The 24,284-nt window shown below is 49.8% G+C and overlaps 8 protein-coding genes across 8 annotated transcripts; 4 read left to right on the forward strand and 4 right to left on the reverse strand.

The window, feature by feature from the left end:
• Positions 1 to 1,047: 1,047 nt before the first annotated feature.
• On the reverse strand, positions 1,048 to 3,458 carry mak5 (ATP-dependent RNA helicase MAK5; the record flags this gene model as incomplete). Its single annotated transcript, XM_023234612.1, has 3 exons — positions 1,048 to 1,902; positions 1,954 to 3,120; positions 3,207 to 3,458. The coding sequence occupies 3 exons, from the start codon at positions 3,456 to 3,458 to the stop codon at positions 1,048 to 1,050; spliced, it is 2,274 nt and encodes a 757-aa protein (XP_023089719.1).
• Positions 3,459 to 3,689: 231 nt separating this feature from the next.
• Positions 3,690 to 4,973, forward strand: AO090001000570 (tRNA methyltransferase TRM7; the record flags this gene model as incomplete). Its single annotated transcript, XM_023234613.1, has 1 exon — positions 3,690 to 4,973. One exon carries the CDS (start codon positions 3,690 to 3,692, stop codon positions 4,971 to 4,973), a length of 1,284 nt encoding a protein of 427 aa, XP_023089720.1.
• A 570-nt stretch (positions 4,974 to 5,543) lies between these two features.
• On the reverse strand, positions 5,544 to 8,681 carry AO090001000571 (sulfite reductase subunit alpha; the record flags this gene model as incomplete). Its single annotated transcript, XM_001819030.1, has 1 exon — positions 5,544 to 8,681. One exon carries the CDS (start codon positions 8,679 to 8,681, stop codon positions 5,544 to 5,546), a length of 3,138 nt encoding a protein of 1,045 aa, XP_001819082.1.
• A 482-nt stretch (positions 8,682 to 9,163) lies between these two features.
• On the forward strand, positions 9,164 to 10,000 carry AO090001000572 (uncharacterized protein; the record flags this gene model as incomplete). The annotated part of the gene is made up of 2 exons (XM_001819031.3): positions 9,164 to 9,202; positions 9,332 to 10,000. 2 exons carry the CDS (start codon positions 9,164 to 9,166, stop codon positions 9,998 to 10,000), a joined length of 708 nt encoding a protein of 235 aa, XP_001819083.1.
• Positions 10,001 to 10,199: 199 nt separating this feature from the next.
• Positions 10,200 to 10,962, reverse strand: AO090001000573 (uncharacterized protein; the record flags this gene model as incomplete). Its single annotated transcript, XM_023234614.1, has 3 exons — positions 10,200 to 10,787; positions 10,841 to 10,901; positions 10,952 to 10,962. 3 exons carry the CDS (start codon positions 10,960 to 10,962, stop codon positions 10,200 to 10,202), a joined length of 660 nt encoding a protein of 219 aa, XP_023089721.1.
• Positions 10,963 to 16,185: 5,223 nt separating this feature from the next.
• pre9 (proteasome core particle subunit alpha 3) lies at positions 16,186 to 17,166 on the reverse strand (the record flags this gene model as incomplete). The annotated part of the gene is made up of 4 exons (XM_001819033.3): positions 16,186 to 16,325; positions 16,410 to 16,828; positions 16,894 to 17,078; positions 17,143 to 17,166. 4 exons carry the CDS (start codon positions 17,164 to 17,166, stop codon positions 16,186 to 16,188), a joined length of 768 nt encoding a protein of 255 aa, XP_001819085.1.
• A 373-nt stretch (positions 17,167 to 17,539) lies between these two features.
• On the forward strand, positions 17,540 to 19,904 carry AO090001000575 (FF domain protein; the record flags this gene model as incomplete). Its single annotated transcript, XM_023234615.1, has 3 exons — positions 17,540 to 17,609; positions 17,661 to 19,006; positions 19,863 to 19,904. The coding sequence occupies 3 exons, from the start codon at positions 17,540 to 17,542 to the stop codon at positions 19,902 to 19,904; spliced, it is 1,458 nt and encodes a 485-aa protein (XP_023089722.1).
• A 1,389-nt stretch (positions 19,905 to 21,293) lies between these two features.
• AO090001000576 (putative PHD finger domain protein) lies at positions 21,294 to 24,183 on the forward strand (the record flags this gene model as incomplete). The annotated part of the gene is made up of 4 exons (XM_023234616.1): positions 21,294 to 21,332; positions 21,493 to 22,182; positions 22,399 to 23,703; positions 23,932 to 24,183. The coding sequence occupies 4 exons, from the start codon at positions 21,294 to 21,296 to the stop codon at positions 24,181 to 24,183; spliced, it is 2,286 nt and encodes a 761-aa protein (XP_023089723.1).
• Between the last annotated feature and the right edge of the window lie 101 nt (positions 24,184 to 24,284).

The following is a 24,284-nucleotide window of genomic DNA, read 5'->3' on the forward strand; positions in this document are numbered from 1 at the left end:
TTGTTAAACGATGCAGATTCGGCGATATTTCACTCGCTCCATGAGCCAGCCAGACTCCTCGACCACAGGAGAAGTCTCTCCAGAAAGTCGTGAGATAAACACTACCACAATGCCAGCTTTACAAAGTCAGACCTCTGATATGAAACAGAAAAGACAGAACTCGCCGCGCCAAAGACAAAAAAGAAGAAACCTGCAGCCAAAGCCAAGAAACTTGTCCAGTGTGCAGCGTGTACGGAGCCCATCGAACGCCGTGCTACGTTGAAAGCCCTATGTTCCCACAGTTATTGCTATCCCTGCATGTCCACATTTTTTGAGAGCACCCTCGACGGCAGTAGTTATTTCTGGCCGCCAAGATGCTGTTTCGAGGAGATCCCGCTTTGGCTCGCCAGTGCGTGCCTAAGTCAAGACACGACCAAACGCTTCAAAGACAAAATGACAGAACTTAAAGATACTAATAAAACATATTGTTCCAATCCGGACTGCGCACTATACCTTGCTCCTTCTCGCTGTCGCGATCGCTTCAGGGTATGCAACCATTGCCTCCAGAGAACCTGTACCTCTTGCAAAGAGTCCTCCCACCGAGGGATGTGCAACAATGTCCCTAACGACGGAACAAGACAATTTCTCAAATTGGCGGCGAAGAAAAAAAGGAGGAACTGTCCCCAATGTCTCCGTATGCTGCAACGCGACCAGGGCTGTAGCGCTCTGTAGTAGGTGGAATCCCCTTCAGGCAATACCTTCACCAATCGATATTAATCGTTATAAGCTGTATCTGCGGCGCTGCCGTCTGTTATGAGTGTGGAAACACATTAGGGCAGTGTACATGCAAGATGGGAATAAAAGTGCCGCCACGATGGTAGGAAGTAATGGGAGATGTTCTCTTTAGCCTCGTATTTCCTAGAGTCAATTCAAATTGGTCCAATCCAATCTTCAGGAAGAGATAGTGTTCTTCGAGGACGTTAGCTTGGTAGCCTACGCAGGGACTTGAATATGCTGTCTCAGTGTATACATTCAATAGTCCTGTTATGCTTTATGTACATGTTGCAATTAGAAATCCAACGGATCCACTTGCCCTAGGAAGGAATTGTTACCCTCCCCACGCAGGAGTGCCTCGATATCAACTCGCCCCGAAGTCAGATACCGCTCACTCACACCCACATTCACTCTCTGTGAGAGTAGTTGTTTCAATTCGGCGCGCATCCCCGCTAATTCCCCCTTGGAAGTGCTTCCAGCCTTCCGTTCGCGCTCCTGTCGTCCACGTCCGCGCCCGCGCCCGCGCGCTGCGGCATTGTCGAACTCCTCGCTGTCATAGTCAACCCCAAGATCTTCTGCTGCCGTGCGGAGCCAGTTGTCCTCGGACGAAACCTTCTCCTTGGCGATATTGGAGTCAACGATCCGAGCCGCTAATGTGACTCGCTGTTTGACACGAGACACGACTCGACGGTCTAACTCCAACGATTCAAGAGGAACCTTCTTTCTGTTGGCCATGTTCGCATGCACCTTTGCAGCCAGTCGGACCACGCCGACCATTTCGTCCGGAGAGCAGATGATGACGCTCTTTCCCGATGCCCCAGCACGCGCTGTACGACCAGACCGGTGGACATATGCGTCCGCAGTACGAGGGGCGTGGTAATGGACTACAAAGTCAATACCCTTGATGTCGAGTCCACGCGCAGCAACGTCAGTGGCGACAAGGATGGAGCTAGGGTCTGATGAGGGAGAGGAAAATCGTTCGACGGAACGAAGTCGTGCCTTTTGGGCCATAGAAGAGTGAAGAGCAAGGGCTGGGAGTTGGAGGGTTTGTAGGAGCTGAGTTAGTCGTCGGACGGCGGATATAGAATTCGTGAAAACCAGCGTACGATGTTTAGGGTGATAGAGCAGAAGTGTGTAAAGAAAGAGGTCCTGCATAAATTGTTAGTCTGACTATAACTATTCGCTTGGTTTGAGACGTACCTTTTCCATAGCAGCGCACTCTACAATACCCTCCTTAAGGTTCTCTGCCATCTGCGAGACTGGGTTCACGTCAATAAACCTAGGCTTCTCCTCGCGGAAGTTGAGTTTTTGAAGAAGATACTCCATCGACTCCTTTTGGCTCATGATATCACCGCCTGTCCACTTGCCTTTGCCCGCCAGCTTCTGCTGAAGGTCACGGTGGAATGTAGCTGAGAAAACCAGGGTCTGTCTCCCAGACTTGGGGTCTAATTCATCGTCAGATTCGTCGCTTGACTCGTCCGGAAACTCTCCATCCACGACACGGTCAAGAGCCGCCAATATCTCGTGAGCTTCCTTGAAATGTCCTTCACTCAGAAGTCGATCGGCCTCATCAATGACAAGGAATTTTATCGCCTGCATCTTGCGGATCAGACCATGTCCAGAGCTGAGAACTTCCCACACTCGACCAGGCGTACCGATTACGATATCAGCGTTGGTAAGGACTCTCTGTTGCTTTTGCAATGACAAGCCACCTGTTAAGAGCGCAATTCTAGCATTGACGCCCGGGGCATGGCTGACCACCTCCCCAATATGCTTCGCGAGCTGATGCGCCAGCTCTCTGGTGGGCGATAAAACAAGCGCGATCGGTGTGGTCTCGGTCTTTTCTGAATCCTTTTGGGTTTTACTCCGTAACTTTTCCAGATAGTACTCTAGAATGGGGATTCCGAAAGCGAGCGTTTTTCCAGAACCTGTCGAAGCCTTTCCGATGACATCGCGACCATCCAAAATGGGAGGAATGCAAGCCTTTTGAACAGACGTTGGCGTGGTGAACTTCATTTTCGAGATACCAGCGAGAATTTCGGGGGAGAGCCCAAGAGACTCCCAAGCAGAGACGTCCGCTCCGTCGTCTTCTTCTTCCTGAAGGGCTGCAAACGAGAGTCCGGATTTAATACCCTTGTCTTCCTTGCTTTCAACAGCCTTTTCTTTCTGTTCTTTCCTCGCATCCTTTGCGTTTTTTTTCTTCTCCTTCTTTGCATTTTTGCTCTCTTTCACCTTCGCCTTCTTGTCGGACTCGTTGGGTTCGTCTTGGGTCTCCTTCGACTCCTCCTGGGATACAGCCTGATCGTCGTCGCCGAAACCTTCCCATTCATCATCAGACTGAGTATTCGTTTCCTCCGGCTCTTTCTTCTTCAGAATTGACTTTTTCGGTTTTCCAGCCTTTGCCTAATGGGTGTCACTAGAGATCGCTCAAAACCGCGGCGCAAAGAACATACCTTGAATTTAATCTCACCATTTCCTTCTGACCGGATAATATCTACACCCTCAATTTCCTCCAATCCAAAAAAACCACCAGCGTCTTCAAGACGATCCGGCAGAGCTACCTCCTTCCAGTTGAGCTCATTCATTCCGACAATGCCATCCCAGTCGCTGTCTTCCGCAGTCGCATCGCTAGGCTTTGCGCTCTTCTTCCTTTTCTTCGCAAAGGATCCCGGACCCTTTTGGTCCCGCTGCCGTTTCTGACCCATGACTAGGACCTGGAAGCAATTATGAGGATATATGTTGTTTCTGGTTTTTGAAGAATTATTTTTTGGCGCGGAGAAGGGAAAAAGAGCGGCAGAAAAAAAGCCCTCCGCTCGCCGCCTTAGAGTCAATCTTATCGGCACGCCCGCCTCTGCCCCACGGAGAAATTCATTGAAAATCACTCTTCTTTACCTACCCATTGGTATAGTTTCAGCCGTCGCGCCGACACCGCGAATATGGGTAAATCCTCCAAGGACAAGCGCGATGCGTACTACCGACTGGCCAAGGAACAAAATTGGCGTGCGCGCTCAGCGTTCAAGCTAATCCAGATCGATGAGCAATTCGATCTATTCGAGCACGAGAACCCGGAGAAAGTGACACGAGTTGTGGATCTTTGCGCAGCACCAGGGAGCTGGAGTCAGGTTTTGAGTCGGGTGTTGATTAAGGGCGAGAGCTTCGGGCGTAGGGCGTGGGTGGAGAAGAAAGGCAAGGAAGCGGCCGCTCTGGCGAATGCGAACGGTGATGCGACGGACAACAATGTTGATGGAGATGCGGCTATGGAGGAGTTGAAACCCAGGAAGAATGTCAAGATTGTCTCTATTGATCTCCAACCGATGGCGCCGCTGGAAGGCATCACAACCCTTAAGGCAGATATTACACACCCGTCCACAATCCCTCTTCTTCTCCGCGCCTTGGACCCGGAGGCTTACGATTCCACCACATCTTCCCCATCTTCTCTCCGCCAACCGCATCCTGTCGACCTTGTTATCTCCGATGGTGCCCCAGATGTCACTGGTCTGCACGACCTAGACATCTACATCCAATCCCAGCTGCTCTACGCCGCGCTGAACCTCGCTCTAGGCGTTCTCCGCCCTGGAGGCAAATTCGTGGCCAAGATCTTCCGTGGTCGTGATGTCGACCTTATCTATGCACAGCTTCGTACCGTCTTCGAGAAGGTCAGCGTCGCAAAGCCGAGAAGTAGTCGAGCAAGCAGTCTGGAAGCGTTCGTAGTCTGCGAAGGCTTCATCCCACCATCCATTCACGGTGGCTCCATGGGTATAGATGCTCTTAAGAACCCGCTATTTGGTGGCGCAGCAGTGGCGCATACTGTGTCCGCCGATGGTAACGTCGGTGTAGAGGTGATGGACGTTGACTCTGAGGCCAAACCCGGAGCTGATCTCACGACTACAAAGACCGTTACTTCAACCGAACCTCATAAGGAGAACCAGGTCCGCATGCTGCATGCCGATTCCGATAACTCTTCTGCACCAGAACCCCTCTCTCAAAAGCCTGTGACGGAGAGATTTGCCGTCGAGAACAGGTGGATTCCTCCTTTCATCGCCTGCGGCGACCTCTCTTCTTGGGATTCCGACGCGTCCTACACTCTTCCCCCTGACCATGTAAGCTTAGATCCCGTCCAGCCACCTACAGCTCCTCCGTACCGGAGAGCACTGGAATTGAGGAAAGAAAAAGGCGGTGCCTATGGAAAGACGAAATTGGGGGCTCTGGGTCGGGCTTGAGACGTCAGCATTTCTTGATTGGTTTTTCTAAAAATTTTACGTGCGTGCCTTTTCATTATAAACTCACGAAAGTCGGGCTGTTGAGAGGCCAGGACCATGGATGCATAATGAGGCGGTGTTTTTGGAAAAGACATCTACACTACAAAAGACTATATAGAAGATACCCAAAGGATACAAAATATATCATTCGAAAGGGTATGTGTGTATACCAAATTCAGAATTCAGTGTGGTAATAGAATGGGAGAAGCTTGGCCAAGTGGGAACCGCATGGGTCCCCAGATCGACCAGCAGATTTATAGGAGTCATGATCAAGACCTTGACATAAGGCGCTGTACTGTGGCTATGATCATAGTAGTTTAAGTAAAGTATAGGTCTCCTCTATTTATGGTTTTATTCGGCGAAAGTGGAGAGGTTGAAAGGCAAGTAGTAACTCTATTTCTATAGATCAGGTGCGTGGATGCTAACAAGCGCTAAACCAAAACAGGATGGTCATCACCTTCGTGCCAACTTCATGCAGAGAAACTCGAAAAGAAATTTTATGGATCAGCAAAAACGTTTTCATCAAGCCCTCTAGTACACCTCAAGGACGTATCTCTCCTCATCCTTGAGTTTCTCAATTTCCCTTCTAGTATCAACCTTCTTGCCGTTGGCCTTAGCCTCGATGGCAATTGCTTCTTCCAGCACGGCAGTAACATCGGGCACCGGCCATGTGGGACCGCAAAGGTAGAAAGATCCCTCTTCCCGGATGTAAGCATCCACGATCTCAGGCAAAGTCTGGCGCATGCGATCCTGGATATAGATCTTCTCGGGCTGGTCACGGGAGAAGGCACGGCCAAGGAGAGTGATAACACCAGCCTCTTGGTAGGCCTCCCACTCCTCACCATAGCAGTACTCTTCGCGCTGGTGACGAGAGCCCATGTACAACAAAACAGCACCAATCTCCTTGCCCTGGGCCTTCTCAAGTGCACGGTGCTGCACAAAGGCACGGAAAGGAGCAAGACCTGTACCAAGACCTGCCATGATAATAGGCTGGGTGGACTTAGGCGGCAACTTCATCACACTAGATTTCACACTGACGGTGATGGGGGAGCCAGGTTGAAGCCTGCTGAGGTAGCGGGTGGCCAGACCAAATCGGTCACGGCCGTTCGGAGCCACCCAGTTGACGGCGACGATCATGAGCGCCACGGAGTTAGGAGTCACCTTCTGGCAAGAGGCGATGGAATATTCACGACGCTTAAGAGGACCGACAATACGGATCAAGTCATGGAATTCAGGGTGAGCAGAGGGATATTCAAGCAAAATGTCAGCATAAGTAACGGTATCAACCTCGGAGCGACGCTTGAATTCCACAGCGCCCTCGGGACCTCCCAGGGTAAGAAGGTCGGTCTTTTCCTTCTCATCAGTTGCGAATTCAGCAAGAGCCTCGTAGAAGCGTTTAGGCGGGCGACCGAAAATATCAACATTTTGTGTGAGAGCCTGGAACACCGTACGATTCTCCAGCACGGCTGGGTCCTCACGGCTAGGCACCTCGACGATATCGTCGGCGTTCAGACCATAGAATGCAATGAAGTCAGAGACCTCCTTGACGTCATTCTCAGCGTGAACACCAAGAGCCTCACCGATGTCATACGTAAGACCAGAATCACCCAAGTCGAATTCGATGTGGAAGATGTTCCGGTCATAAGTGACAGGGGTCAGACGTCTGTTCTCCTTGACATGGACAGTAAAGGTCTTGGCAGCAGTATCAGGCCGGAGAGCAGTCTTGGTTCCGTAGGCCTCCTTGAAAGCCAGGCCCTTCGCGGCAGTCTGCCAGTCCTTGAGAAGAGAAGCAGGCTCAGAATCCTCCTTATCGAACGAGACAAAGCTGTTGGGAGAGATGTCCTTGGGAAGCTGAGGAGCCTCAAAGCCTTCCTCGGGCGTTTTCCATGCCTCGGGAATCTCAATTTGGCGAAGCAGCTTATCAAGATCCTTGCTGACATTCTCAAGAGATTCAACATTACCGGTGATCGATCCCAGCTTCTTGAGGCCGACCTCTTCCAGCGAAGGAAGTGCTACTCGCAGGAAAGCAGTCTGGAGAACAACGGAGTCGAGCGACTCGTCGCCGGTGACGGAGGGGTCAACAATGTAGAGAGAAATTCCACGTTCCGCAACCTGCTGCCGGAAGGCTACAGGAAGCTTCTTCTCCAGATCCTCATCCTTCACGCCAGGAGCGTTGATGATAAGGTTGCCGTTGTTCTGGACAGAGGCAGCAATGTCGATGTCTGCAAGAAGCTTGATATCTCCAACGTATGCGGTGTTGGCGGCAGTGATGGCATAGGGAGCTTCCAGAGTCTTGGAGCTCTTGCGGATATCAATACGTACTACACCTCCCTGGACAAGGTTGTCGTGAGTCTTGTTGGTGGTCACGTTGCTTGCTGAATCGGCAGCAAGGGCTTGAGACAGTGCAGCGGCAGCATTATCGCAGGCAGAGGTATCGACATCCCAGAAGATATATTCTTGGACCGCAGAGGGGTCGAGCAACTGAAGAGGCACAGTCTGGCCATTAGTCTGAACGATAGGCTTTTCAGAGATAAGCTGGAATGCAGCTGCGGTGTTGATCAAGTCCCAGCGCTGGGAGCGGGCATACTTGATATCCACACAGGTAGGGACATTCTCACGGCCAGTAGCAAAAGTCAAAGCGGCAAGGACATCTTCGTATAGAGCAGACCGGACGCCCTGTTCTTGAACAGCTTGCTCGTTGGCAACCTGGCCTAGGACACCAACAGTCTTCACAGACTGGGGTAGCACTCGGAGAAACTCCTCCTCCACAAATGGACGGTAAACACGAACGTTGATAACACCAACACGAACACCATCCTTGGCCAGAGAGCGGGCAATCTGGGCAGTAAGAGATGCCTCGACGGTACCAAAAGCAACCAAAACAGAGACCGGCTCCACATGGCCGTGGTACTCGAAGAGACCATAGTCCGTGCCGAGTTCACCGTTAAGAGACTGGAGCAGCTCCAGTAGCTTTCCCTGGGTGTCAAGGTGACGGCTACGGGAATCTTCCAAGGTCTTACGGACAGCTTCATAGGTGCGAGAAAGACCCGCCTGGCTCAGAACGTCGATGACCCTGGTGGTTTCACGTCCAACGCGAACACCATCGTAAATATGAACAGAGGGCAAGACCGACGCGAGTAAAGTCGTGAGCAGCGCCATGTGCTGCGACTCGTGAACGGAGGCACTAGAAACGAGACCCAGTCCAAGCTCTTCAGCAAGAGAAAGGGCGGACGCATAGTCGGAAACCAAGCCCTCCTCTCCGGCATAGTCGACAGCAGCAACATGCGCGGCAACAGGGCTGGCAACTGAGTACAGCAGAGAAAGCTGCTCCAAGGCTGTGCGCATATAAGGAAGGGTGGCAGAAGAGGCGACAATGCCTTGGGGAACATGGCGCTTCTTCAAGTCGAAGTCTTGAGAAAACAGGTAGCCAAGGGCGATGTTACCAGCACCCTGACGGGTTTCCATTGCTTGGATGGCAGGAGTTTCGCCATTGGCATTGGACTCTTGGCTGGAGGCCCATTGCTTGAGAGCGGCATCGAGGTCGAAGGACTCTGGAGAATAGGAGAAGATCTTATCACTCAGGACATACGCCACTTGCTGGATAAGCGTCTGCGCAGTCACATAGGTCGGGCCCTCTAGAGCCGACAAGGCTGGGGAGGAAGAAGCCATCCCGACAAAAATTCCTGTCTAGATACAGGTCAAACAAACAAGTATGAAGACAAGAAAAGGAATGAAAGGAATGAATCACAAAGTGGGAGGCAATGGGGTAAAAAGAGTCGAACCCCCCATCCGCAGTCTATAGAAATCCCCAGGGAGCCCTTGCCTATTGCGGTTAGCGTGAATTGCGTGATTCTTTCGTTCTCTCTTATCGATTAGATTTTTTATCGGCATCTACAGCGGTAAACGGCGGCAGAACTCGCCACTTCCGGCACTTCTCCGCATTATTCACCGATCGCGGGAAATTCTCCAATTTCTTCATAGCCTGAGGCAGAAACATCCTGTTTGAGTCTAGCCCAATTGATAATCGATAATCGGTAGTTTGTTCACTAATCAACCCGACGTCATCTTCTACTACTATTAGCACCTGCGGATAATTTCAACCAACTAACCTCATTTTGAACAGCAATCACAGTTGCTACATATTTGTAAAGATGGCCAATACAGCCTTAATCGGATGTACCGGAATGGTGGTAAGTGCTTCATATGACTATCCTTATCGCAACCAGACACATTATCTCCCCCCTAGATTGTCCATCTACTGTAAACTAGTAGTGCGTCGTGGCTAACTATTGACTCCTTGTCATGGCCGGGTTTTAAAGGGGAGTTTCATCCTCAACAACCTTCTCGCACATCCCTCTGTTGCTCGTGTGGATACAATCTCCCGTCGCACTCCACAAGCCGCATCTGCCGCCCAGACCAAACTGACCACAATCGTATCCGACGATACGTCGCGCTGGGCCAGTGAGCTCTCCTCGCTCACTCCCACGCCATCTATCTTCTTTTCCGCATTTGCCACTACTCGTGCAAGTGCAGGAGGTTTTGAGAACCAGTACAAAATAGAACATGGTCTGAACGTTGAGATGGCACGTGCAGCGCGCGATGCTGGTACCAAGGTTTACGTTCTGATCTCATCCGCCGGAGCTGATAAGAATGCATACTTCGCATATCCCCGTATGAAGGCTGAAATTGAAGAAGACGTGAAGGCGCTAGGGTTTGAGAGGACCGTGATTCTGCGTCCGGGTCTCATTGCTGGGCAGAGAGAAGAGAGCCGGCCAATGGAAGCTGCGATCCGCTGTATTGCTGGATTTGCCGGAAAGATACACTCTGGACTAAAGGACGGATGGGCTCAGGAGGCGGACGTTATCGCAAGAGCCGCCGTCAACGCAGGACTCAAGGCTTTGGAAGGGGATGTTCCTACCGGTAGTGAGAAGGTTTGGGTCCTGGGTGGTAGCGACATTATCAAATATGGGGCTGGGTCAAAGAACTAAGTCAAAAGAGCGGATGTATAGTTTTCATAGATAATCGTAAGATTATTTTCATACATAATAATGATAGTGCTTACTGGTTCTCACAAAAAATGAAATGAAACATGTATTCTTTCATAGAACAAGATTTATGTAAACTCCAGTATGTGCCAAACACGGGGTATTCAGATAATGTGGCTGAATCTCCATTGTACAACCCTGTTTAATTCTTTGGCTTGTTCACCTCTTTATTCTTCCGCGCCGCTCCCCTTCCACTCGTCGCCTCTTTCTCTTCGTTCCGATCCGGTAGGCCCTCCTGCGTCGGTCGTGTGCCACTCACTTCGGTATTTCCCGGGCTAACGTTCAGCGGGTTGCTAACTTTACCTTGCTGTTGGCTCTCATTCTCGGACTCTTGGACTTCGGTCTCAGGTCTCGTCGTGTTTGGGTCAAAGGCGGATGGATGGCCAGCGACTTCATTGTCCGTACCCGTTTGGGTGCCTTCGTTTCGCTGAGGGTCAAGCATGTTCCGATCGTGAAATCTACTTTCCTCCTCCTTCTGCTGATGGGTTGTTTGAGGTCTTGGGGAGGCATGGAAGGCTCGCCTGTTTTGGTTGATTGGCTGGATGAGTGGCTGGGCTCGGAGGTTGGCGGTTTTGAAGGGCTGGCCCAGCCGGATAGTAATTGAGGTGAGTTGCTTGAGCATTGACATGTTTGCGATAGCGGATTGGTGAATATTTGTTGCTAACAGCAGGAGAATTGAAGGTATAAGTCTAGTAGAATGGTGGTTGACATAAGACGAATAAGTAGCTTCCTGGAGTGTTATTAATGACCAGTGTGGTGTACCAAGGTATAGACGAGAATTACCTGTATTAAAGAACGGTAATGGAGCTCTTCGAAATGGAGAGGTTGAGTTGAAGAAAAAAACCTGGGATTTGCACTTCGGTGGGCGAGCTTGTACTTTATCCCATTGATCACGTTGACGTCATTCTTCTACAGTGAGTACATTCAGGGCATTACTTTACCACGTGATCATGACAGCATCACAGGGCAACTACGTAGGCTTAAATGTTGAAGTCTGGGGAGTATGCCACAGGGCAGGTTAATACATTGAGGACTATATCTAGCTAAGCGGGCAATGTACTGGGGTCGAGCACGTGTTCGCCAAACTCTGGCCTTGTACTCTCGTGCATACACGTAGGAGCAGCACACGCGTGATTCTTTTATTTTTTATTTTTGTGGAGGGACAGGAAGAGTGCCCGTAAACGGCGATAATACTTTGGTATATTTGAAAAGGTTAGGTTGGCTGCATAACTGCCTGAGGACTCCCTTAGACCGAAGACTGTGACGCCTTGAGGGAGAAGTAAGGCAACTAAAACTAATTGACATCAGATAGACCTACGTCTGCCACGTCAATGACCTCAGTTGAGGCGTAGCTGCCTCATTGTGATGGCACAGTGACTGTGCATATAGAGCCACACTTTGCCAGTGGCCCTAGTGTAGGTTCCAAGATCGTGTCTGCCGCACTTTGGCGGAAATGTTAAGGCCTGCGCCTGTTGATTCGACTACGTATAAGGATCTAGCGGGGCCCAGTGCAAATTCGATGGCGATCACACTGGCGTCAGCGGTCGGGCCACTGCCCGCAAGCCCAACTCAAGTGGTATCTCCAAATGCAATCGTACCAAACCCCTGTCGAAGTCCGATATCTAGTTCAAGCCCCACGTATGAAGCAAGGGTGATACGGGCATATGCAAAGCTAAAGTCCTGGAACATGAATTACGCAGAAAGACTGCTGGCAGCTGTTAGCTTGCAGATGCGAGGAGCCGCCCTGAGTCTCCTATGTGCGAGTCAGTGGAACCCGTATTCAAGATCCCTGGAGCTAGGGATGTACTTGACAGGGTTGCTTATTAGCTGCATATATTCAGATTCTATTGGATACAATTCGCTGCCGATATTTAGCATGCTTTCAGCCATGGGCCAATCCGAACGCATAAGGGTCACACAGTGATGAAGGCTCTCTCACCTTAAAATTTCGAGAGCAAACCTAAGTCTTTCCATTTGCTGCTCACAAAACACATATGCGTGGATGTGCAGAGGATTCCGGCGTAACACTACGATCACGGGACTGGAGAACCCAGCACAGTGGACCGTGCATGTGGGGGTTATATATTCAATTTCAACGTCGTTAGAGTTAATGAAATACACCTTTCTAATATAGAAACGCATAAGTCCGCCGGATAGGACAAGGTGACGGTCTCTGAGCCGAAATAAAAATTCTTGTCGATTGGGTAGAACTTGTCACCACTGTTTTCCTGATCCTTGTTTCTAAATGCCAATCGCCACGACCAAGGATAGTTTAGTAATTTCCTAAATAGCACGGGGTGGGAGACAATGTGTGAGGGTGGCAAATGATGTTGTAGAACCAGAATCAGTCACTTCAGTAGGTGGTGTACAGTCAATCGTCAATGTTGCTTCTTCGTCACGGTAGTAAGCTAGCACCGGCGCCGCTGAGTTGGCATCAACCCCTTTCCATGGATCCGCTGTTCGACGGCTCATTGTCCTAGCACTCAGTTCGGATGAGCCGGCAATCCTTCGTTGTAACGAATAGACAGCTGTGCGAGGGCACCTTTTGGAAATACAACCTAAAAGCTCGGGAAAGCGGAGGCCCAAAGAGTTCTGCTTATTCATTTGTCAATTCCAGAAGGCACACATCAAAACCGTTTTGCCCGTCACTCAATGAAGGACGGGATGACCAAAATTTCGCCTCGAACTTCCTCCATCAGCCTCAAGAGATGAAAATTTGAGTGTTTGAACGAGACAAGGGGCGCCACGTCAGTCTCCGAATTCTAGTGCAGCTGCATGGGCTCAACAGGAGGTGTACCGTACCACGGTTTGTGCCTGCCATGGCAGAGACAATAGTCATATCCTATCCTATCATCTCACCCGAGTAAGGTAGGTAAGTGAAGAACAAACCCTGCACCTGGGCGGGGGGGATGCGGGATTATTCGTCTGCAGCTGTGAAAGATCAGCTGAAAAATGATCGTCTCCTAATAATTGACCTCATCACACCACTCTAAGAAAGGGTAGTTGACCAAGACCGAGTTTCACGGCGCAATGGATGCCAATCGATATCTTTTAGTGACGCGTCTGTTGCCACTAAGTGCAGAAACATTTAGTCAAAACGGGAACATGCGCAGGATGCGAGACACCAATTGCCACCAAAGATAGATATCCCTGTAAACGGGGTTGGGAGACAAAATAATAGAGTGGAGGAAGTCAGGTAGGGTTGCAACCAGACACGGACATCGAGTCTAATTGGAAGCATACCAGCAGCCGAACAGGCCAAGAAAAGAAAGAAAATGAAAAAGAAAAATGAAGATCTCACCAGGATCCATTTCATCAATCAGTAAAAATGGTATATCCAAATTCTGATACTATAACACAAAAAGGAAGTATGTGGTGTCTAAACTAATTGGTCACAAATCGTCAATGAATATTCACATAGACATGTAGGGGATGATCTCTGACGAACCATAGTAATATTGCAAAACAGAAGGGGTTCTATTTTTTTGTCCATTGACTTTCCCCTCTAAGTTCGGTAGCTAGGTTGCCCCTAGATTTAGAAAAAGAAAAATCAATAAAAAATAACAATCAAAACAGGGCACCTGTGTAAGACGGGATGACAGCTGGCAGCAAAGTGACGGATCATGCAGAAGCTTTGACTCGGTAAGGGTGAAAGCATATGGTTCTCGAACGATGGCTTCATACGAAACACAGATGCATAGATGAAGCGGGGATGGTCAATTGAGCACCCAAGGCAGCAATGGCAGTCCGAGCCAAGCTAGGACCGCGAAACAATGATTCGCGATGAGGGATTTTCGAATGTTCGACTTGAGGCAGCATAGATTATTTCGCCACGACAGCAGGGTGCATGCATCCATGAAGCACCGACTGATTACAATCAACCCAAAAAAGGAATGTTGCGGACATCTCGTGTCTCCACTGTTGGGCAAACTCGTTGTAGCCAACCGCAAGAAGCATTCAAGGGAGGTGATGCGAATGTGATGGTAGAATGCTGTGGACGATAAGCCATCACACACCAGAGGCACTGATCGACAATGAATGGGCATAGTAACAAGAACTGGCTGAGCAGTAACATAGAAGCTGCTCACAAAACATAAATAGGACCAACGATCCTTCATCTCGATGTTATCTGGATCATTAATCGTTTCAAAGTATATCCCCTCAAGCAAATCCATAAGACATAAAGTCTTGATCTTGATATAACGCGTTTCAACTTATAAAATCCCCATCAAAGTTCAATAGGCTTTGTTCAAGCCTAGCCTATCATATATTCGGAGGGCGGTAGGACCACCGGATCGAGCCAATAGAATATAAGGCAGAAGGTGAAACAGCGAAACTGCACCAAGCACCAGTGAGTTTGATCGTGACCCCGGACAGGAGTTCTCTAACTGATCTGATAGGCATGTGTTTTTACAACCAGAAGAGATATGCGTGTGGAGATTGGAGTTGGACCAATTTTGCTCACCGTTGCAATTACGAGTACCGTACTGGCGAGACGTGCGGTATGAGACTTGTTAACATGACCGAGTTTGAGACGACACAATGCCGTCTTTGTGAGAAGATTGAGACCAAGTACCGGCGGCGAAGCGCCGAGATGGAACGGTTGAACCGGTGGAAACGGGAGGGAAGCACTCTTGTGGCCTCCATGGATCGATCACAGAGGCTCATAATGGAGCTTGACAAGGAGATCCGCCAGCTTCAGAGAGAGCGTGATGACCGACGAAAAGCACTGTCTTGAGTTGCCGTTTCTTAATAATAGGGGACTATGGCGCTGGCGAACTGGAGCTGGATTTTTTTATTCTTTTTTAGATTCCCTCATTTGCGATTTCTTTTCAGTTCAGTCTTAATTTCAGTGTAATGGTTTCATGTCTCACAATCATGGGTCATTTTGCTCATGTGGCTAGTTGGCTGTGTCATCATGCTGGGTTGTTTCCATCAAAGTGAAAACAGACCCATCCGACGATTGGAGGAAAAGTTTGGATTTTGATGAGAACCTGTTGTTGATTGAATATTGGACCCAATGAAGTGTCTCAAGTTCCGCAAATCTTGCGCCTCGTGTGGTATGCTCAACGACCAGTTCCACTCAATAAGCGCCTATGTTCTTGGTGAGCGCTTCGCCGATAAGGATTGGCAAGTGGCCCCATATATAAGCAATTGCGATAAACGCAAGAGGGACTGAGCAAAGAAATTGAAGGAGAAAGACAGCCCTTATTCCTAAGCTACCCAGTATAAGCACTACATTCACTGGCGATTAGTATCTGGACATCAATGCCACTGAAACGGGGTGAAGTTGAATTGTTTCTAGTATGAATGTGAAGCCCCGCGTCCATTGTATGTACTCACGTGAGGCTAACCATATTCAGTTAGCATGGTTTAATCGGGCCCTCCGTCTCGTTTCCAAGTCCGTAATAAGATGAACAGCGCTGGTGGAGTTCTTCTATCATCGATCCTTGTTGCCTTTTCCCTTACGGCTTGAAAGGGTCGGTGTTCTCCTGCCGACTTTTGGTGTTGACACGGAGCGTTCCCGATTCATTTTATGGAATACGTCCTTAAAAAGGAAAAGCGTATACCCTCAAAACCTCATAGCGAACCGAAGCAATAACACTTATTGTAGATGATGATACCTTCCTTCAATAATCATGCCGTAAAGATGCAAGTAGGGAATGGATAGTCTCTGGACACTGTTTATATATGAGGACTTCACGCCAACACCCTCCGTACGGAGTACATTCAACATCATCCAAGCGCCAGATGCAACCGGACCTTCGAAGCTACGTGGACCATTTATCTTGATTCGGATTGCTCTGCAGCAATTTTGATCGAATTGGCATGAAGAACTCGAGTGCAGACATGAGAGCTCGGGTGTCTGTTGTGCAAATTGACGTCGCCGCCTGCCACGTCACCAGTGAACATCATTAGTTACGCTTCAGATCCGGTGGTAACTACTGGTACTTCCATGTTCATTTCCTCCGTGTTCAAGGTATGTTTCAGCAACATATGCTTTCACGGACCTATAGCTTGAAGAAGAATAGTCTCGGGACTGTGGTAGATTACTGATAGGAATTTTCAATGAAACAATATGGGATTATCTTGATCGAGTAACTGAACAAGAAGCATTCTTTCATGATCTATTTAATGTCCCCAGCCTCGGGCTCGTCATCAACTTTAGCCAGCCCATGCTGCTTCAGCAGAGCATTAATTTCGTCAGCATTCCACAGGTGGTGGTAAACCTTCCCTTCCTGAGTCTTTCCCACCGTTGCAAATTCAACTGTGAAAAGAGGATTTAGTAAATTTCGCTAGATGGAAGTAGTGGGATAGGGATCGGGTAAATATTCCATGCGCCGCCACTTACTCTTCTCACTGCTTAACTTTGTGGAGTCCATAGTCTTGCTCAGAACCTTGACGGCCATAGCACACGCCTCCTTCAAATCACAGTCTTCCTTGTAATCTTGTTTGAGCAAGCTCTGGGCACTTGCGTTGTTTGCTCCCACGCTAGTGGCCTTCCAACCACCGTAGTTGCCACTGGGGTTGCTCTGGTACAACTGGAACTCCCGCAGAGGGTCGTAGCCGGCATAGATGAACGAGACACCGAATGGACGGAGACCACCATGCTGGGTGTATCCCTGTTTCAGATCACACAGTCGACGGACGAGTTGCTCACATGGGATTTCTTCGTCGTAGGTAAGAAGATAACGCTGGGCGGCTTGTCGGGCGTAGTTGATTAGGATGTTTGCATCTGCCGTCATACCTGCCACGGCACAGATCATGTTACTACCCGGAAGATTAGCTTTTGAATACAGCCACGATAAAATGTCTGCAAAGGATATCATCCGTACTCGTTCAGAGTATAAAGTTTCTCCGCAGAAGTGTCCTGCTCTAGCAGCTTGCTAGTCACTTTCTTCTCTGCTGCAAGAACGATTCCATCCTTAACCAAAATTCCTAGAGCCGTGCCGGCGTGCGAAATTGCTTCGAGCGCATATTCAACCTGGTAAAGGCGACCTTCGGGGGAGAAGATGGTAGTCTATCGAACAGCGTCATCGGTTAGCTAGAGCTTCCGGGCTAAGAGGATTACGGAATGAGTGTACCCTGGAATCGTATCGTCGTGACATATCGAATGTGACGTAAAAGCGGGACAACTAGAAAGAAAGGAGTCTTTGTAGATGGGCGAAGGTGGAGGGAAAAGAAAGGGACGTTGTGAGGAGGAATGGGCTATGGTCAAGCTGTGTAGGGTGGGTTGGGGTGAGCTCCAAGTGACAGTCAGTGACCAGGCAACTCGCCCTGCGCGTCCAGCGGCTTGCTATTTGCCAAGCTCGGGCCCACGCCTTTACCTCTAGTTTCTATGCGAAGCTCTCGACTGCCGCAAAATTGCACGCGCTCTCCGCTACAAAGGTATTTTTCCAAATTCGTCTATGGATACAAACATCTGGAAATTCTTGAGCCGATAACTCATCGAACCCATATTTTCTGTGCATCGCGATTACAATGCTCAAGTCCACCTATACCCCTCCCCCTCCACTACCACCAGGTTGGACCGAGCATAGAGCTCCTTCGGGTGCGTCACATCGCCATTGTCATGGAATCTCTCTTGTCTGACCGGTTGTAGGCCACTTGTATTATTATAACTCGCAAACAAAACAATCCACCTATACTAGACCTCAGGCATCTGCCGCTCCACCCCAACCTCAATCGGCCCCGTCTGCACCCGATACCACTCACAACAATCCTTATCTCACTCCGGATACTTTACCTCCATTTTCCTCGACGCCTTATGCACCTCAGGGTTTGGGGTTCGGCACGTCTATTCAAGCAACATCTCAACACGGTCAAAATCGGGGCGGCTTTCGTGGAGGAAGAGGCTATCACGATCGCAGGAATAGAGGACCGGAAGATAGGCCGAAATCGAAACATGCCCTACCCAGCTGTGCACCCTGGGTACTTGTTGAAACCAAATTGGGAAGGAGATTTGTCCACAACCCTGAAACAAAGGAAAGTTTTTGGAAAATTCCACCGGAGGTATTGAAAGGAGTCGTGGAGTACGACCGTATACAGAGAGAGAGAAAAGAAAAGGCGGAGCGCAGTGAAGACATCGATGACGAGAGTTCCGTACTTGAAAGGGAAACTGAAACATCTGGTAAACAGCATCATGAGCAGAAAGGAATCACCCCGGCTGCATATGCAGGTGAAGAAAGCGATGAATATGAGGAAGTCGAAGTTACAGATAGCGAAGGTGAAGATGCGGAGGATCATCCTTCCAAACGACCGAAAACAGAGGGCGAAGATGGCCAACAACAACCCTTGGAGTTCACGGAAGAAGATATCGAGTATCAACTGGCCGCTATGGGTGAAGAATATGGCCTTGATCCCGGCGAATATGGTGAACCAGGCGAAGATGGCTGGGAAGAAGGTGCTGAGGGACTACCACTCACAGAAGAAGACGCAACTGCTCTGTTCCGTGACCTTCTTGATGATTACCACATTAACCCGTATGCAACCTGGGAGAAGATTATTGAAGAGGGCCGGATTATAGAGGACTCTCGTTACACCGCGCTTCCGAATATGAGGTCACGTAGGGAAGTTTGGTCTCATTGGAGCCGTGACCGGATCCAAGTGCTTAAGGAACAGAAAGAGAGACAAGAGAAAAAGGACCCGCGCATCAAATATCTAGCTTTCCTTGAAGCGCACGCTACCCCCAAGCTATATTGGCCGGAATTCAAACGCAAGTATCGCAAGGAGGCCGAAATGAAAGACTCTCAGCTGTCCGATAAGGACCGAGAGAAATTCTATCGCGACTTAATGTCGCGGTTAAAACAGCCGGAAAGCACTCGCAAGTCCGAACTCTCCGCCTTGCTGAAGTCCGTCCCCCTGCATGATTTAAATCGCTCGTCGAGCCTGGAAGCTCTCCCTCCAACTATCATTACCGATATCAGATATATCTCTCTGCCTGCGAAGGTTCGCGACCCCCTTATTGAGACCTACATATCTACTTTGCCTCCAGCGCCTGAGCAGGGTGAGCATATGACTGCAGAGCAACGAGAAGAGGCAGAGCGTAAGAGATTGGAGCGCGAAAAGCGTGAGAAGGCTTTGGCAGAACGGGAGAAACAAGTGCAAGAGGACAAGCGGAAGCAGTGGGGTGACCTCGCCCGTGGGAGGAATCTTCTACGAGAAGGAGAGGCAGAGATTGAAGAAGCCCTGAGGATAGGTAAGGCAGGGCTACGGAGCCATATAGAGGGCGAGCAAGACTCTTCAAAGGAAGGGGAAGCCCAGGAAGGGAAGTGATGCATATGTAGTAATGATCTTGTAATAGTACAAATCCATTCAATTGTTATTGTCTGGCCAAGAACAGCCCGCCGAACCGTCACGGCTATGTGACCATTCATATCCTTCTATATCTCCAGACAAATTATTGGTTCGACGTAGGTCACAGGACAACAAATACTCATACCTAATAGATACAGAATAGCCAGGGCGCCAGGCTTGGAATCCAGTGATGTATGTTGACACATTAGAGAACACTTTTGTGCGACTTCGTATAGCTCATGGGGTATCAATGTAATTATGAAAAGTTCGAGACCTCCCTTTGTAAAAAAATGACACCTTTTCCGTTTTCCCAGTTTGATTCTTTTCAGGTCTGTTACCTGAATCTCCAATTATCCCAGTCGTCATCGTCGTCGTCATCATCATCGTCGTCATCATCATTTTCCTCGTCTTCCTGGCCCTTTTCATGGTCTTTTGACACCGTGGCGGCCGAAGCTGGACCATCCATCAAATCATCTTCATTTACCCCTGTGGCCCTCATATTTCTTAGTTCTTCACGTTTGTGTTTCAATCGTCTAACCCGCTCCTCTAGTTGTTCCATCTCGTCGAACTCGTCTTCTAAGAAGCGGGCTGCGTCCTCACGTTCACCTTCGGCCTCAGCCTCACGGCCACGGGTTATTGTGTCATTTTCTTTCTCTTGTTGTGCTGCCAGTTGCTCAGCAGAAATAGGTGCTGCTGATATCGTCGCCTGCGCGGCAACTGCAGCAGGCGCTTGTGGTGCCCGGGTTGGGGCCGCCACTTCACGCTCAAAAGCAGCCCATTCGTCTTCATCGATATTCTGTGGTTGCTCAGTCGTATTATTCGATGCCGCTGCTGCCTCAGATGGTTGTGCACTAGGTTGAGCGGAAAGCTGTTCAGCTTCTTGGTCTGATGGGGGTTCCGGGCCAGTAATATCTTGCTCTGGGAGTTCAATGTCTTCGTCAAGGGACTGGGCACTCGGTGGCTGTACGGTACGAATATTCGCTGACTGCGGATCCGCGTTTGCGATCGCGTGTCTCATTTTCTTGCGCGTCAAGTCATCTTCGGGATCTACCTTGCGCTTCTTGGTGACGCGGTTTGTTGTTGACGTTGCTGCTCTTCCGGTCTGATTTGAGCCCTTGCGAGAAGCCAGTTCATTTCGAAGTAACGACCGAACATCCGCCATCGTAATGAAGATAACTCCTTTTTCTAATTAATGTATGATTTCTTTCTGTTTCTTAATAAAAGAGCCTTTGATGGTTGTAATGCAGTATTCAAGGATATCGTAGCTTTGTTAGACTAGTGTTAGATGCAGGACGATCAGGAAAATGCGCAATCTATGTGGGGATACGGCGAAGCTTTCAATGAATAAACGCGACGAAGAGGAACCCTGTTGGCGTCGTGCCAAGCGCTCCCCGCCGAGCCGCATCCATCCATTCACGTGCTCGCTGACTCAGCCGGCGACCGCGACTCCGTCTTCATTCATTCCTCTTCTTCCAACTTCATCTCCTCATCTCCCCATCGCCTCCCTGTCAACTGAACTGTCGCCAAACTCATCAGAAGTCGCTACGCAGTCGCTCGGTTGCCAATTTGGTATCGCCGGATTGCAGGACATATCTATAAATCTCAGCCAGCATCAAGACAGCGCTCACGCGACCCCGCTCACGCCAAGCATTCACGCTGCGCGCGAAAGAGGAATTCGTCAGAGTCAGAACACCGAAACCCGGTGTTGGAAATACTGTCGCTACGCGTTGTGTCTTAAATAAATCTTTGTGGAAACAAATTTGAGAAGATAAAGTAATACCCGTGTGGACCGAGCAGCAGTGCCACTGTCCAGCGTCTTCTCTTGTGTATTACTTGAACCCTCTGATGCCGTAGAACGAGATTTGGGTGGCGCTTGTCCCAGGTTACTCTACATCGCACCGTAGAAAGCTTTTGCATCTTATCATTATATACCCCCACCATGGCCGGTAAGCTCCTAGTAACCACAATCTCGCGGACGGTATGTCAGTCCACATAGGAGTGGAGTGACGGTTGAACGCAGATCCCCGATCAGTCTGAATAGCCAGCTAACAGCGACGTCAGAAGAGCCGCGACGATCAGGTCGCTCGACCAAGGGTCAGCACAAGAACCTCGATCTTATCCCTGAGACACCTGCGAAGAAACCCAAGTCGAAAGCGCAGCCGAAGGAAAAACCACCGAAGCCTTCCGTCGAACCAACACCTGCCCCCAGTGAAGAAGAAGAGATTATCCGATGTATATGCGGAGAATATGAAGAGGAGGAAGACATTGAACGTGATATGATCTGCTGCGATCGCTGTTCAGCATGGCAACATAATGACTGCATGGGTCTCACATTCGCGAAGGGCGAGGAGCCAGACGAGTACTTTTGTGAGATATGCAAGCCTGAAAATCATAAAGTTCTCCTGGATAAGATTGCGCGTGGTGAAAAGCCTTGGGAGGAGGCAGCTGAAAAAAGGCGCAAAGAAGCCGAGGAAAAGAAAGCATCACGCCGCAGAAAGGGTAAAAAGGGAGGCAGAAGAGGCAGACCCAGTGAGCCCAAACCTGAGCCCAAACCTGAGCCCAAAACCGAGGCGAGCACACCAGCACGTACAGCTGCTTCGTCAACCCCAGCCCCTGCTCCTGCTCCTACTCCCGCTCCCGCTCCCGCTCCTGTTTCTATTCCTGCTCCTGCTCCTGCTCCTCCAGCGCCTGAGGCTGCTCCGACTTCCCCAGCACCATCATCTGTTACACCGGTCACCGAGAAGAATGGTGCCGTCCCCGATGCTCAATCGGCAAGTGCTCAAAAACGCAAGTTTGATGAACATCAGGATGTGTCTACGCCTGAACCTGTGAGTGCTCTAGATGACTCCTTCGAGCAAGCTACTCTGATAACTAATCACCTCATGTTTCAGACACCGAAATCGAAACAGCAGAAGGTCTCTCCCCCAGCAGACACTGATACTGTGATGACTACCGTGGAACCAACCCAAGTAAAGGATGAGGCTAAGGAGCAGCCTTCACGCCAGAACTCTACCGCAGAAACGGCAGTGGTTGAGGGCGTAAAGACTGTGGAAGAACTCTCTAATCCTGCTCGGAAAAGTGCGGCCAGTGCTCTGGTCAGGTTATTTGTAGATCAGGTTTCTGAGGCCCGAAGGCGAGGTTCCTTCAGCTTGTCGGATGGGAAGTCAGCGGAGGAGGTCGCGCGGCAACTCGCTCTCTCAATTGAGAATGCAATGTATGAGAATTTCTGCGGAGGATCTGGAGAGACCACAGAGCAGTATAAAGCACAATTGCGGACGATCTTGTTCAACGTAAAGAAGAATCCTTCTCTACGGGATCGTCTGCTCGTAGGTAGTTTACTCCCAGATACCCTCTCTAAGATGAGCTCCCAAGACATGGCAAGTGAAGAACTGCAACAGAAGGACGCCGAAATCAAGCGCGAAGCCGAAAGGCAGCATATTATCGTGCAAGAACAAGGGCCAAGGATCAGGCGGACCCATAAAGGCGAGGAACTGGTTGAAGACGATAATCAGAATGTGCCCAGTGAGCCCGTGTTCTCTGCTGCTCCCCGTCGAAGCTTAGTCGATGCAGATGGCAGCCAAAGCCCAGGTCCTCAGCAGTCCGGCGATGGCGATAACGTTCGGAAACCTGGTAACCAGCAAGCGTCTGACAGCAAACCCACCGACGGTATTTCTCACGACCAGCACTTCCCGCCTAGGGCTCACTCCCCTGGCGGCACTGAGCACGAGCAAGTGTTTCCAGAGGTGGCAACCCACATTCGACAACCACTCCCGACTGGAACGGCTCAGGCCGATGCAGAGATCGATCAGCTTCTAAAGGACGATGAACCGGAGTCACCGCCCTACTCACCTAAGGATTATCATGACGAAGGAGCTGTTTGGCGTGGCAAGGTCATCATGAACCCCATTGCCGAGTTTTCCTCCTCAGCTAAACATGTTGGAGGTGCCGACCTCAGTGGGCGAATCCCCTGGAGTCAGCTTGCGCCTTCGACATTGCTAGTGGATGGCAGAATTGACATCCAACTGGCCAGCGAGTATCTCTGCAACTTGCGTTTCAGTACTTCCACAGACGTGTCAGTCATTTGTATCAAGAAGCCCGAGTTGCCAAAAGAGCAGGCCGGCTTCGACAAGCTCTTTAACTATTTCTCGGATCGCAAGAGATACGGTGTGGTGGGCAAGCATCCTCTAGCAGCCGTCAAAGATACTTATCTTATTCCCATCGAGGCTGGGTCAGTTAAGAAACCCGAGTTCATTGAACTCTTAGAGAACAATACCTTGGAGGATCCAACTCCAGAACGGGTTCTTCTCGTCGTCTTTGCCGTGAAGACCTCTGAATCGAATCCCCCCTCGGTACAGCCCTCATCGCACCATCCGAGCCAGGAGCCAGTGGCTTCTGCGAGTCCGGCGACACCTCAGCAACAACAATTCATGACTCCTGGGCCACGGCCCGTGTCTCAAATCACCCCAGCCCCTTCGAACTTTGACGGAACGCCACTGGCACATTCCCCATATGGTCAGCAGCAACACCAATTTCAACACCAACATCCTCCACATGCTCCCCAATTTGCACCATATCAGAGCCCGGCGCCACAAAACCAGGCCCCAGTCACGGGTCTTGCAGCTGCCGTTCAGGTGCTGGGTAATCAGGCTAGCTCCCCAGCTATTCAACAGCTCTTGCAACAGGCGCCGAACGCGGATATTACCCAACTGAGTGTCGTCCGTGATATCTTGTTGCGACGGCCGGAGACAGCGCTCAACTACGAAATATTGATGCAGGAATTGGTCCAGGCTACGACGAATGGGCATACTCTACAGCAGAACGCAAAGTAGATGGCTATAGTACGACTGTATAATAATCATCGGTTATTTTTCTTAGGTTCATTTTGGACATGGTGTCTGTGTTGTACTGCTGTTACTCTTACTGGGAAGGG

This window comes from Aspergillus oryzae, chromosome 2 (assembly GCF_000184455.2).
Source record: "Aspergillus oryzae RIB40 DNA, chromosome 2".
Classification (NCBI taxonomy): Eukaryota; Fungi; Ascomycota; class Eurotiomycetes; order Eurotiales; family Aspergillaceae; genus Aspergillus; species Aspergillus oryzae.